The sequence below is a fragment of the Euleptes europaea genome, chromosome 9 (assembly GCF_029931775.1).
Source record: "Euleptes europaea isolate rEulEur1 chromosome 9, rEulEur1.hap1, whole genome shotgun sequence".
Classification (NCBI taxonomy): domain Eukaryota; kingdom Metazoa; phylum Chordata; class Lepidosauria; order Squamata; family Sphaerodactylidae; genus Euleptes; species Euleptes europaea.
In genome coordinates this window covers 19268363-19283954 of record NC_079320.1, presented here as the reverse complement: position 1 = coordinate 19283954, position 15592 = coordinate 19268363, and the positions used below count along the sequence as shown (strand labels likewise).

At 40.4% G+C, this 15592-nt stretch overlaps 1 protein-coding gene across 3 annotated transcripts in view; it reads right to left on the bottom strand.

The window, feature by feature from the left end:
* Positions 1-15592, bottom strand: part of PDLIM5 (PDZ and LIM domain 5) — a 141906-nt gene that overhangs the window by 45274 nt on the left and 81040 nt on the right. The window contains exons 7-11 of one of the 3 annotated variants that reach the window (XM_056855509.1): positions 12590-12619; positions 6873-6989; positions 5420-5524; positions 3623-3751; positions 1358-1570 (exon numbers count right to left, since the gene is read on the bottom strand). The exons of 1 other annotated variant lie outside the window; for it this stretch is intronic. In XM_056855509.1, coding sequence (XP_056711487.1) covers positions 1358-1570; positions 3623-3751; positions 5420-5524; positions 6873-6989; positions 12590-12619 — 594 coding nt within the window. Of the gene's footprint in view, positions 1-1357; positions 1571-3622; positions 3752-5419; positions 5525-6872; positions 6990-12589; positions 12620-13791; positions 14117-15592 lie in introns of those variants that run through there. One more of the 3 variants, XM_056855508.1, reaches the window with a different exon arrangement.

The following is a 15592-nucleotide window of genomic DNA, read 5'->3' as shown; positions in this document are numbered from 1 at the left end:
GGATGTAGTACTTATATTTTTCCCACACTATGTTCAACTTTACACCATGACAGGCATGCTTATTCAGAAATCAGTCCCATTTATTCCACAGGTGTTGCTTCCAAGTCAATGTGGTTAACATCGTAACCACAGAGCTGGCTCAGAATTGCCCTTCAAATCCTAATCGTGCATCACACATCAAAATGGAGCTCCTTTTGAACTTAGGCTGTCAAATAGCATGATACTCAGATGAGAGAGTGCATCTGTATTTAATATATGTGGATGAACAATAATTATTAATGGCTTTAACAAATCTAGTATGAAACGGGCAGACAGGTCTGAAGGCTGGCAGTCTTTTCCGAGATTGAATGTACGGGTTTCCCCATCTGTTCCCCCATAAAAAATATATTACTACATCTGAAGAGATTTTGGTTATCCACACAGGACCAGAATAATAATTACAAATTTCCTTTCCGTCTTCTTAAATAAGTTAGAAAACAAAGTTTTAAAGTTTGAAGCAGCATAGTACTGTTCTGTAAGAAGCATGTTTAAAATGTAACACAAATACTGCTTGGTGTCATGACCATTTCTGTTTAGTATGAAAGACTACCTCTTGGAATATTATCGTGACAGACAGCCTCAAGTTTAATTAATAACACATCAGATTTTTTTTTTAAGTAGCTGCCCTTTATAAAAAAAAGTAGCAAAAAGTTATTTTGAGGAATATTAGTAAGTAACAGTAAGTTGTTAGGTTAAATATATGTTTAGAATTACTGGCTATCCCAGGGAAAAATAGCAGAACAAGTGTGGCAGGATCACTATTACTGGTTAAACTTCAAAAAGCTCTCTTATCACCAATATATTTGGCTGAAAACTCATTGCCACTGTAAAAGGCATCCCTATTTAAATGTCTGATTTCATCAGAGGAAACAGACATTCTGAAAAGGCCATCTTACATTTTTAGAACTTAGAAGAAGAGTTGGTTTTTATATGCCGACTTTCTCTACCACTTAAGGGAGAATCAAACTGGCTTACAATCACCTTCCCTTCCCCTCCTTACAACAGACACCCTGTGAAGTAAGTGGGGCTGAGTTTGGAGAGAACTGTGACTAGCTCAAGGTCACCCAGCAGGCTTCCTGTGTAGGAATGAGGAAACCAACCTGGTTCACCAGATTAGCGTCCGCCGCTCAAGTGGAGGAGTGGGGAATCAAACCCAGTTCTCCAGATTAGAGTCCACTGCTCCAAACCATCACTCTTAACCATTACACCATGCTGGCTCTCAACGTAACGATGGACAGACTTATAGCTGATCTTCCTTCTCACACGGTAAAGCATAAAGGTATATATGGGTTGCTCAAGGTTGAATCGGTTTGTGTACCTGGCAGAATGTGGGGGCATGGACCCAGATTCCACAGTTTGGGTTGCTAAAGTAGATTCTGCTGTTTCCATGGGGTGTACACGTGGCTCAGAGGTCTGAGTTGCTACAGTGCTGGTCTTAGTTAGGCTTCTATATTGTTCAGATACGTTTGCCACCAGCCCAGCAGTAGCTGGCGCACAGAATTCTGCAGAACCAGTTTTTATCCTGCTTGACCTTAATGCAACAAGAATCGTTGGACATTACACACAGACAAATAATGCTAACTCAATTTTAAAAAAATTATTACCTAATAAATTGTTGCTAATAGTTGCTCAAAGTACTTATGGCATAGATAGCAAAAGCTTATGACTGTATCTGTCCTGATTCCCCTTTCAGGTAAGGAAGTATGAATTTAGCCATTCATTACTTTTTCAGCTTGTGATTCCGCACACACAAAATGACACCTCCGCATTCACTGCCTGCAACCATCTTTAAACTTGGCTGATGGTCAGAGCGGAATAGTATGAACTATTCTGAGACTGGGTCACCTGATGCATCCAAATTCTTTTTGCAGAGCAAAGGAGTGGAAAGCGAGGCCTATAATGCATTCCAGTGTGGTATAAGCATTTTTCTTAGACTGTGTACACCTTTCACTGGACTTGAAATACCAGTTTTCCAATATCAAATTAGATGTCAATAGCATTCGTTGTCATGTACGAAGCAGTGTCATTGAGGACTAGGGACTGGATCCCAACTAAACTGGCAAATTTCTGCTAACTCCCCACTCCCTGCTGCAGATCCCTTCCGGTCTCCCAGGACCAACATTTCATGAAGATTAGTGGGCTCTGGTGAGAGGGGCGAAGAAAGAAAGTTCCATTCTGGCACTGGAAATTTTTAATCTGGATCCAATCCTATGTCTGTACGTATGAGCTAGAATTTTTACTGGATCTCTATATCTTGCATTTCAATACTGAATCTGCAAGCACAAATGCAGACAGAGCTTTCCCTATCGTTCACTGCTTGCAGTAACTATAGAACTCACATATCTAATGCTGTCACTGAGTATTGCTGCCATCTTGTGGAATAGACTGGAGCATATGTAGAAGCAGGAACGATGACAAAGAAACATCTTGAATTGGACTTTTAAAAGGCTCAGGCTAGAATTTAAATGGTGGCCCTGCAACTTAAATTAGCTGCGGCCAATTCAAAATGGTTCTTGAATGCCATTGACATCTAACTTGGCATAGGAAAACTAGTATTTCATGTCTAGTGAAAGGTATACACAGCCTAGGAAGAAAGTTTATACCACACTGGAACACATTACAGGCCTCACTTTTTCCAGCTAAAAGGCTCAGGGCCCTGACCTGGATGGTCCAGGCTAGCCTGATCTTGTCAGATCTCAGAAGGTAAGCAGGGTCGACCCTGGCTAGTATTGGGATGGGAGACCTCGAAGAAATACCAGGGTTGTGATGTGGAGGCAGGCAATGGCAAACCACCTCTGAACGTCTCTTGTTTTGAAAACACTATGGGGGTTGCCGTAAATCAGCTGTGACTTGACAACAAAAGAAAAGGCTCAGGATCAGCTTAAAAAAATAATTTAGGGCTTCTTTCTAGCTCACCCAATAACAATTTTTATGACATCACAACAGAAGTGTGATCTGAAAATGGAAGTTCCTTTTGATGGAACCCAGTGGCTTTTCATGAACCACGGAGACCATTTAGAAGAGATGATACAAAACGTACATGTCTCAGTCACACTGAGCTTCGGGGAAGGTGAAATATTCCTGATCCACTCTTGTTCTAGACCCAAAACGGCATTTCAAGTCCAGTAATGCCAGAGACCCACTATCATGAATTGCACTCAAAAGAAGAGAGGCTATATGAGATAAGAGAAAGTACGAAGGGTCAGAGACACTGGGCGTTACCGCACTTGTATTCCCAGTAATGTATTAAGAGTTTGAAAACATTATAAAAAATACTGTTCGCACTTTGTTTGGTCCCTTTAGTTGTGAAGACGTCTTCCAACCATTTATAAGCCGTGGTATCCAAAAACCCTTTTAAAGCGATGTTTTTTATAACATTTTCAAACTCTTAATACATCGCTGGGAATACAAAGTGCGGTAACCCCCACTGGACAGAAGAATCAAGGAAAAGGCCTACCGTTCTCAACTTCCTCCAGTCAAATTTATGAGGTATTTTAGAGCTTTACGACTATTCATAATAAATTATTACATTGTAACATATGTTATAAAGAAACTGTGACTTATGTGGAATGAAAAAAGCTACCTATTGTAAGTAGCTGCCGTTTTAGACACAGTGGCTATTTGAGTATCGATATTTAAAATACGAACAGAAGCAGGCGGATGAGGTGCACATTTGGGCAACGCTTCCAGTGGATTGCTGAAGAAAATGTTTCTAAAGAATAAGAACATTTGTATAGTGAATTGACAACATAAAAGTTGCAAGGTGAACAATACTTTTAAGGCCCATCTCAATATTCACATCTTTGGACCATGTTGAGATTAACACTGTACATCCTTAATCATAGAATCATAGTGTTGGAAGGGACCACCAGGGTCATCTAGTCCAACCCACTGCACAATGCAGGAAATTCACAACTACCTCCTCCCCCCACTCCCCCAGTGACCCCTACTCCATGCCCAGAAGATGGCCAAGATGCCCTCCCTCTCATGATCTGCCCTAAGGTCATAGAATCAGCATTGATGACAGATGGCCATCTAACCTCTGCTTAAAAACCTCCAGGGAAGGACAGCTCACCACCTGAGGAACTGCTCTGTTAGAAAATTCTTCCTAATGTCTGGACAGAAACTCTTTTGATTTAATTTCAACCCGTTGGTTCTGGTCCAGCCTTCTGGGGCAACAGAAAACAACTCAGCACCATCTTCTATATGACAGCCCTTCAAGTACTTTCATTATCTTTCATTATGCTTTCATTTAAACCGTTAACTATCACAGGCAACACAGAAAGGCAGTATCTCTGTCTGTACTCTGTAGTATCCCTGGACATTTGGCGTTCTGGACCAGATTTTTATTTACATTTATAGTCCACCTTTCTCACTTGGACTCAAGATTCAAGATGAACCTTCAGTATGACCCGTACAGCACGAACTATGAATCTACTAATCCAAAACTGCTGTACTATTCGGTAGAATAAACAGCTTCTGCAACAAATGAACCAGTAACAGACTTTGCTGGTACAAAAAGTACTAGGGGTAACAGGTGTATATATACTTTAAGTTTTTTCCACACCCAAATACTCAGGTATGATAGCAAATCCCTTTTAAGTAGAAAACAATTTCCATTGACATTGCTGGATATTAGTAACTAAGGTTCCAATATGTGAAGCAAGATATTGGTTGAAAGGGTTCTAGTTTGTCCTAAACATCTCTCAAGTCAACTGTGTACTTGGGATAAAGGCAGGATGCAGTATCTTCAGTGCAATCCTAAGTGTCTGTCCAAGTCCAGTGAAGTTAGTGGTCTTAGGACAGCACAGATCAGTTTAGGATTGCACTGTTAAATCCATCACTTCCCAGTAATTGGTAGCTATAAAGGATGACATGTCACATCTGTATTAATGTACATGGGCTTCAGTGGAGCTGATTTTTTTCATGGGGTTTTTGCCATTATGCAGGGGTAGCAGTAAAATGAAAAACTTTCATAGGAACAAGATGCCAATATTTCTAAAATAATTTTGGATAATGGATTTCCACTTCTAAATGGGTGTCTCTGCATTCCTGGTTACTATAATTAATTCACACATATAATTTTATGTGTACAGAATACAGAGTTGGCAAGTGCCTCTATCACCCAACCCAGCTCCTCCAGGAGAGGAAAATCATGTCGTAGAACTGTTTGCTTTGGTTTCTACCAAACAAGCATGCTGAGTGCAAAATGGAATGGACTCCATAATAAGCACTATTGCTGCTACTTGCTTGTGTTTCTGAATTGTCTGCATGAATGAATTGTTATGACCTATCTTTCCATCAAAGAAAGTAGAAGAAAAGTAAAGAATTGAGGCAAATCAATGCACAAAAGCTTAAATTTAACAAAACAAAAAATTACCTCCGGCAAGATGAAGGAGAGAGATTAGACCCTCCAAGTTTGGCAGAAGAAACAGTGGCAAGAGACGGCTCTCTTATCATGGGATTAGTTGAACTTGCTTCTGTCCTGGTAGATGCCCATTTGTTCAATTCCCCCGACATTAGAGAATAAATCAAGATTTGCTTTGTAGACTTTTCACAAAAAAGTGCAATTTAGTTGTGCTATATTTGTGCACAAAACTGGGAAGCATGGTGTAATATGTAGTGTTTTGTTATATCTGGTAGCTTTCCTAGCGATCATTTGAGGTGTTCAAAAACTGAGTTGACAAAATATAACTCCAACAATTTGTGAACACTCAAAACCTCCTAATGTGAGAGAACTTGCCATTCTGAAAGCGCCACTGAAATACTAGAAAACCTTTAGGAAAAACAGTGCAGGAGTCAGTTTTTGTCATAAGTCAGTAGACAGGTCATTTTTTTGAGGACTAAAAGGAACATATATGCAAAGTATGTATGATACAGTAATAGACTTTTTGATGTTTTTATTATTTGTATTGTCAAATTTTTCTTTTTTCCTTCTTCCCTTTCTTTATCTCTGTACCCCCCTTTTTAACAAAATAAAATTAAAAATAAATAAATAAAAGGAACATATATTGTTTAGATATCTATTTCGGGGATTAAAAAGGTACAGCTTCAGTCCACAACCGTATACCAATACAAGCGGGGTTTTTTGAGTGATTCAAAGTCATACTGGACCCACTAGTCTCCATTCCTATGTACAAGATAGCAGATTCTTATGTGTGCTATTCCACCTAGGGGTCTCCTGCTACTATTCCCTACTCTACCATTCCCAACCCACTGCCCCCCCCACAATTCCTTCGTGTGTGGAGCTGCACTAACAGGAAAGCTACAAAACCATGAAGTCACAAGGAGAAGAGTGACTTGATTGCATCCATAGCATTTTTCTATTTGGAAGAAAAACAACTGTGAAGTTTTAATTACACACAAGGTCTAACAATAAGCAGTGTGATTAGTCGGTGGAAGTTATCATAAAGGAAATAATTGTTTTTCCAATGTGAAGCAATTATCACTAACTACTTGTTTTTAATGTTCTAAAAGGTCGACAAAGAACATGCAGGATGAAATTATGGCACAACTGAGTGTTCGTATTAAAGCTTTAATCTAGGATAGCCAACTCTGGGTTTGGAAATACCTGGAGATAGGTGGAGCCTGGAAGAGTGGGGTTTAGGAAGGGGAAGGACCTCGGTAGGGTATAATGCCATGCAGTCCACCTTCCAAAACAGCCATTTTCTCCAGGAGAAGCGGAATAAATATTTTAAATAAGTAAGCAAGCAAGCAATTTATGTGGTCTGGAGATCTGGTATCGTTCTGGGAGATCTCCAGCTCTGCCTAGAGGTTGGCAACCCTACTTTAATCATGCCAGTGTGCTGTGAGCAACAGGGAACAATGCAGACCTATCAGCTGATAACACGATAGTTGGCTGTTCAGTCACAGCAGAGATCTCGCCGGTTTGGGTAGCTACCGAATGGGAATGCAGAGACTCCAGTCCATTTGTTAGATCTGTAAGTATGCTTTAGACATAATGATAATACAGAACACGTACAGTTGATGCTACTAGACACACATTCTGGATAATATTTAGGATTAAATTTTCATGGAAGTTGATAGCCTGAAGGCATTAAATGAAACTACACAAACATGCTCAAAATCGCGGTAACAAAGTATAGCTATTTGAATAATATGAAACAGAAAGAATTTGAGAGGTACTTAGCTCTAGGTCAGAAAGATGAATTTTAAGCATGCAAAGAGATATTTTATATACCACCTACAAAGGCAGAGATGATTATTATTTTGTATTAGCATATTTTGACATTTAAAGGCTCAGAAAGCATCAGCAATGATGACAAAACTGCCACTACAAAAGGAAGAAGTTACATATTCATGCCTGGATGAATTAATTTTTCTCCATTTTATTCATGCGTGTTAGTTAAGACTTTGCTTTGTTAAATATCGTAGCTCCCTCTTACTTTCTAAACGCTTATGAAGTTTTAATACTCAAGATTCCCTTTTTAGCTATATGCACTTCTATTTTCATACACCAGTAGTGTCCTCGTCACATCTATTTCTACATTAAAAAAACCTCATGGTGATGTTTACATTGTACCCAAAGCAAAGCTACTGTATGTCATCATCCCAATCATATGAAGAGTTATGCAGGCTTAACTTACACATGATTGCTAACCAGAAGTGGCAATAAATGGATCTACTAATATTTTTGCCTTATATAAAGCAAAAACCTAGCTTGCTTTAAAATCTGATGAAAAAATCTGCATAACCTAAGTAAAACATGTTGTGGCAGAATACACGTTTTATATTACTTGCTTTTTTAAAACGAACACTGTATCAGGCTTGCATAATGCAAAGCTGAGAAGCTAATGCAGCTCCCTTCCTGAATATCTGCAACCCTGCCAGAACATCTTGTAAATCCACCTGCTTATGACCCATATGAAAACTCATGACGCTGCCTCATACTGAGTCAGGCCCTTGGTCCCTCAAAGTCAGTACCGTCTATTCTGACTGGAAGCGGCTCCCCAGGGTCTCAGACAGAGGTCTTTCACGTCACCTACTGTCAGATCCTTTGGGGTTTTAAACCTGGGACCATCTACACGCTGACCAGATGCCCAGCCACTGCAGCCCTTCTCTGGCTTTTCCCATGGCTTTTTGTGGGAAAAGACAAAGCCTTCCCAAGCTCCTCAAAAATGATGGTGAGGAAGGGAGAATGATTTCTTACGTATGTCAGAGGTGCATGAGGAAGTCTGAGCCAGACATTTCAGGACACTGCAACCAGCCATCTTCGCTGAATATCCCACCCATAGCTAAGGGTCTTTTAATTGGTGTGAATTTCTGGGACAGTAGAAGTCTTGAGTACTATCGCTGCTGAACTGAGCAAAACATACAGATAATGCAGCTCTAAAAAAAAAGGATAGGCTGAGAATGGGGATGACTGAGAGATGGAGGTGTGGAGAGATCTGTGAGATGAAAAAGGAGGGAACAGCTGATTGATGGGGAATTTGTGTACAGCTGAGGTCTCCTACCTTTTAGAGCCTGTGGGCACATTTGGAATTCTGACATGGCATGGTGGGCGTGGTAACAAAATGGCTGCTACAGGAGGTGGAGCCAGTCACAAAATGATTGTCAAAGCTTAACGTCAATAACACAGTATAGATCCTTGTGCTGCCAAAGCAACATTTTTTAAAAAATCTGCACAGCTAATCAAATCTCCAATAAGAACCCTTGCTGGGCAAAAGCCCTACCTGGCCCCACCCACTTCCTATAACACTTGGTGGGTGCCAAGGAAGGTATCTGTGGGCACCCTGGCACCCACAGGCACCACATTGGGGACTCCTGGTCTATAGGATCAGCAGAAGAAGAAACACTGACCTGATGGCTAACACAATGTATGCAGTAAAATTAAATTGGGCGACATCAGCCCAAAAATCAAATCTGCACCAGACCAATACTTCTAGTTCAAAACTAGCATACTATCTGATGGATAACAGATAGGGCTGAAAGAGTCTGCTTGCTTTTAAAAATGTCCAACTCTTCCAGCAGAAAGGAAGAATGCATCCAGGTGAGCTGAATGCTGTTTTTGCCAAAAAAAAGAAATCTGTCTTTTCTTGGACAACGCAAAAGCGATGACAAAAAGTTATAAGCCTGGAAGCAATCGAGTAAGTTTCCATTCCTTCAAAGCAATCAGAATAGCTGCAAGAATAGAGTGGGGACCTGTTTGCACGACACACTGTCCAGGGCTACAGATCAAAGCACCATGAGAATCAACAGCAGTTCACATTGGTATTTGGGAGGGGATGATGGGGTACACAGAGAACAAGAGGGGATAGCTCAGAATGAATTCTATGGGTTGCAGGGAAGAAGAGCAGAAATAAACGAATGACAAGAGTTCGGAGACGTATGCAGTGCAGCAGAAAAAGAGCTGCCACTCTGAGATGCAGAGAGGGGGAAAAAACAACAGAGGGATTACAAGAAATGCTTAGTTACAATTTTAACAAAAATGCATTTCTAAAATTAACGAAGCCATGTAGCTTTCTAGAATACGATGAGTAGAGTTGGGCTGCCATGATGTGTACCATACCAAATTCTGTAAGAGAAACAATGCCCATCGGAGGAAGGAGAAGAGTTGGTTTTTATATGCCGATTTTCTCTACCTTTTAAGGAGAATCATAGAGTTGGAAGGGACCACCAGGGCCATCAAGTCCAACCCCCTGCACAATGCAGGAAATTCACAACTACCCCCCCTCCACACCCCTAGTGACCAGAAGATGGCCAAGATGCCCTCCCTCTCACCATCTGCCTAAGGTCACAGAATCAGCATTGCTGACAGATGGCCATCTAACCTCTTCTTAAAAACCTCCAGGGAAGGAGAGCTTACCACCTCCCAAGGAAGCCTGTTCCACTGAGGAACCGCTCTAACTGTTAGAAAATTCTTCCTAATGTCTAGACGGAAACTCTTTTGATTTAATTTCAACTCGTTGGTTCTGGTCCGACCTTCTGGAGCAACAGAAAACAACTTGGCACCCTCCTCTATAGGACAGCCCTTCAAGTACTTGAACATGGTTATCATACCCCCTCTCAGTCTTCTCCTCTTCAGGCTAAACATACCCAGCTCCTTCAACCTTTCCTCATAGGACTTGGTCTCCAGACCCCTCACCATCTTTGTTGCCCTTCTCTGGACACGTTCCAGCTTGTCTACCCTTGGGTGCAATTCATCTGGCCCAGAGGATTTTGTTTCATTTAAAGAAACCAGGTGTTTGTGCACTACCCCAATGCCAATTCTAGGCTGCAAATCCCTTCCCTCATCACGTGTTTTGTTTATGCCATGTTGATCACCACTTCCCTCACGAGAAAAAACTGAGGAAAAGTAGGAATTGAGGAGTTCTGCCCTCTCTTCATCTCCTGTTACAATTTCACTTTCCGGTCCATGCAATGGGCTTATCTTGTCATTGTTCTTACTCTTACTCTGTACATAGGAAAAGAATCCTTTTTTGTTGCGTTTAGCATAAGTTCATACTGAGCTTTAGCTTTCCTAACACTCTCCCTACAAGCACTAGTTATTTTCTTATATTCCTCTTTGGTTATAAGGCCCTCCTTCCACTTCCTAAATGAGTCTTTTTTATTTCTCAACTCTTTAAAAAGCTGTTTATGGAGCCACCCTGGCCTCTTTAGGCTCCTCCCATTTTTCCTTCTCATAGAAATGGTTTGGGATTGCGCCTTCAGAATCAAACCGGCTTACAATCTCCTTCCCTTCCTCTCCCCACAACAGACACCATGTGAGGTAGGTGAGGCTGAGACTCCAGAAGACTCCAAAATACAGTCTTATTGAGATCTCTCCCTCATGGTCATTTCATATGCCAAGATTTTGTTCACCACTGCTGGGAACGAATAAGTGATCTCAATAAACTATGTTTCCCAAATATTTATTATAGGAATATGACTGGAGGACAATTAACCCTGAACCCTACAGCACAATCGTGTTCGTGTGTTGTGCCGCTTCCATTCATTATTAAAGGCTTTTTGACAGGAAATGTGTTTTTCGTTGGCTGATGGTGTATATTGCCAAATGGACAGAGATTTTGTACGTTAATATGTCTCGCAGTCATTCTGGATGTTTTGAGAAATGGGAAGATCCTTAGCATTTCTCTATAGTTTCTGAAACTGAATACCCATATTTTGGGACATATGTGAAAAATCAATTTCAGACCCTACAGAAATTTCTTTTAACATAGGGCATTTCTTTAATTTTAATCTACCTAGTTGGGGAGCCCCATGACGCAGACTGGTAAACTGCAGTACTGCAGTCCAAGCTCTGTTCAGGACCTGAGTTCGATCCCGAAGGAAGTTGGTTTCAGGTAGCCGGCTCAAGGTTGACTCAGCCTTCCATCCTTCCGAGGTCGGTAAAATGAGTACCCAGCTTGCTGGGGGTAAAGGGAAGATGACTGGGGAAGGCACTGGCAAACCACCCCGTAAAATAGAGTCTGCCTAGTAAATGTCGGGATGTGACGTCACCCCATGGGTCAAGAATGACCTGGTGCTTGCACAGAGGACCTTTACCTTTTTTAGTTGGGGTTAAGCTTTCACTAATATTAATGTTCCCTGACCTGGATGGTCCAGGCTAGCCTGATCTCATCAGATCTTAGAAGCTAAGCAGGATCAGCCCTTGGATGGGAGACTCCCAAGGAATAACAGGGTCACTATGCAGAGTAAGGCAATGGCAAGCCCGCTCTGCTAATCTCTTGCCTTGAAACCCCTACTGGGTAGCCTTAAGTTGACTGTGACTTCACAATACTTTACACACAATGTTCATGTTATGAATAGATTACTGCAAATAAAAGCTTCCTATGAAATTTATAGCAAAAGCCAAAATCAGTCATAACATTGTAGAGAAACATACTTTACAATGAACAGGATCCAATTAGCTTTCCCACTCAATCTTGGCTAATTCCCTCCCTTATTATACCCCCTGACCCAAATGACTTTGGCCCATGCAGGCCACATGATCCCTTTTTTGGTGGTAAAAGGGGGATCCTCTCCTCCCCTTTTCACCAGTGGCAAAGCTGGTTGGATCCCTGTATCTACACAAACAAACAAAAAAACACCAAAAAACAATAGACTATAATGTTCTTTGGTCAAGAAAAATTTACTGAAAATAATTTTGTAAAGAGCCGTAATATCATCACATGATAAAATTATGTTTAGTTAAAACCTTAAATAATTAAAAAAGAACATTTAACACAACTCAGTGTCATTTCTGAACATTCCGTGTACTTATTGTAGACTACTGTCCGTGGTATAAGTGTGCACGCATTAAGACAGATGTGAGGTTTTATGACAACTTACTGTGTTTGCACAAAGGAACAAGAAATTATTCATAAATAAGTCCGATAAGATCGATTTCACATGGGAAAGCTTGTGGATTGTGAAAAGCTGAAACCGAGTTTTATCACAACCAAAATGCAGATGTGTTAAGAAATAACTCAGCTTTTAAAAAATCTATTGTGATGAGAAAATTCTACCAGATCTTAGTTGTTTTTCTGGCATAATACGCTACTACTTTTCTTCACACGTGGTTGTTAGTGTCACAAAAGGGGACACTTACCTCAGGTCTCCATTTTCTGTTTGACTTTCCCTAGAGATAGGTCAACAAACAGTAAGCTACAGATATTGTCAAAGAATTGTTTTTCCATAAAGTAAAGAGCACAGAGGGAGGGAGGGTAGCATGGTATAGTCCAATCTTGTCAGATCGCAGAAGTTAAACAGGACCAGTACTTGGAAGGGAGACCACCAAGGACGACTCTGCAGAGGTAGGCAATAGGAAAGCACCTCTGCTTCTCACTTGCCTTGAAAGCCCCCTGCTGGGGTTGCCGTAAGACGGCTGTGACTTTGCGGCACTTTGCACACACAAAGAGCATACACAGAGACGTATCATAGAATGAGACAGTTCAAGCCAATACTTTATTTCATCTATAATATGTTCAGATACAAACAAAAAAATTTTCCTGCAATAAGAAGAGCTGAAGTTCTGTTCAGAATTTTTTTAAAATGTATGTGAATGCAGGCATTTCTAAATGAAACTGGCCAAAGAACGTTGTTTTGAAAACAGAGCTGTAAGATCTTACATTCTTTATAAGATTGCTATCCTGTCAACAGCACATCTATAGGAAACCTATATAGGGTTTCCCACCCCAAAAAAGCTTCAAAGGAAGTGGCATTCAAATATGCTAACTTAATGACAACATTTATTAAATATTCTTCAAGCCTCACAAAGCATAAATTAATGAATGTGTTGCTATAATACATTATATTACAGAGTAATGTGCATTATTGGAACTACTAGTTAAGTCAAAAATAAAAGAATCCACCCTGCGATAAAGAAAACCTTATACTATTTCCATTGTTGTTTTACATGGCCCCAATTCAGATGTCTGTGCTTGGGATCGAAAACAACCTCTCACATATATACTCAAATGAAACAGCCGTATTATGCTTACATTGCTAAAATCCCTTTCCCTCAAACCAGAGGAAAACTCCCTCTTCTCTTTTTTGCTTTTAAAACATTTACATCCCACTCCAGAATACATCCAGTGAAATTATAATGCTCTTGAACAAAGTTGTGTAGAAAAGCACAATGTTTTTTCCCCATGAGGGTTTACTATCTTTCTTTCCCTCGCTCAAACAAAGCATTTTCGTAGCCTGTTTTCCATGTTCTACCAGTGGACTCAAGTTCTGCAGCTATGAACCACTCTTGTTGCCAGACAAGCCCCCTAATTGTTCTCCAATCTATTTATGAATACTGTAAGCCACTTTTGGGTTGCTTGTCTACTTCAGGTACCTATTTAACACAATAGAACATGTTCATCTCATTCTTTACATATCAGTAAGAAATTGTTAGAAAAAGACAGAGTATAGAAAAGGCAAGAGTGTTCCTCTTAGTTAAAAGCTAGCATTTTTTTCCATTTCTTATGCAAAGCTTTTGGAAGAGAGAATAAAAGGAAGAAAAAGGGCACGTGCTTTATTTTGCAACTTGACAAGTCACTGGACATTAAGGACACGTGCTGAGACTCCATGGTGCCAGTCACGTAATTTTGTGTATCTGGGGCCTATGACGTGGAGGGGAACCTTTTCCCTGTGGAAAGAAGTGATAGAAGACAGATAAGAAAGGAAAGAGGTTTGCAGTTTAACTACCCCCTTTCGTGCAGGAACCCCAACACATGCAAAAATCATGCACTCTGCTTGCATGCCCTTGTTATATAGCCTACCAATCCTTATCCTCCAACTCAAAACTCATATGTTTCTTTTTTTAACAAGCAGAGATCTAACTGGGCTGGATGACATCATGGAGCGTATCTATCCTATTTTTAAACCACGTGCAACCATGCTGTTAAGACAGAAGAAATGGGAACATTGGACAGAGTAATGCAATCATGCAAAATACTCAAATTCCAAAAGGAGGAACATGTAAAACAATAAGCAACGACGGTATCAGGACTCCATCAGAACTTGAAAAGAAGTGCAAGTAGAAAAATAGGACCATACCTCTATCCCATAAACTGGTCTATGGTTACCACTTCTCCTTCTCTAGAGATTCTTTATTATTTGCTATTGCTCTCCCCCCTCCAAGTATCTACAGCCAAACATCATTGGTGATTCACATTATGGTCTGAACTTTCTATAAGCAGTTTGCCAGCCCTTGTCAATTACAAGGTTTCTGTATGCTGGAAAGCACAGAAGAAATGCAGAATGCTTCCAGTCTTCATGGCTATGAAGATATAAAAGCAAGTGGGAAATCTTGCTGAAACCTCAGAAGCCAGAGAACGGGTTGAAAGGGTTTTTTTTCGGGGGATGAAGGTTAGGCATCCATCTCCTTGCTGCCACCACGTTCAGAAAAATGAGCTTTATGTAAAACTAGAAAATTATGAATGCTTGCTTAGGTTATAGTTTATGCTTATGACAATTTTTTTCTTGGCGGAATTTGAATATTTTTAGCACCCAGTTCTTCATATAGCTGTATGTGACATGTAAATAAAACATTAATGCCATCATATTTCCCAGCAATTCTAGCACAAACATTCCTGCAAGCGTAATACCAACCTTCATGATGTGATACAAGCGCAATAGTCAATATTAAAAAAAACCTATTTCTTGTATTACCAGGCTGTAGAAAATCTAATTAGTATAAAAACTAGAGATGGACCAACCCATCATATCAATGGTTTTTGTAGGTTATCCGGGCTGTGTAACCGTGGTCTTGGAATTTTCTTTCCTGACGTTTCGCCAGCAACTGTGGCAGGCATCTTCAGAGTAGTAACACTGAAAGACACTGTCCTTCAGTGTTACTACTCTGAAGATGCCTGCCACAGTTGCTGGCGAAACGTCAGGAAAGAAAATTCCAAGACCACGGTTACACAGCCCGGATAACCTACAAAAACCAATGAACTCTGACCGTGAAAGCCTTCGACCATCATATCAAATTCAGAATTCATCTGTTCAACATGCTCCTCTGCTGGTTATCTAACATTAATCCATTCTCAACAGCACTAATTCCAAACTAGCAAGATGCTCCAAATCATTCCCAATGACAATCAGACCAACAAGGCCTGGA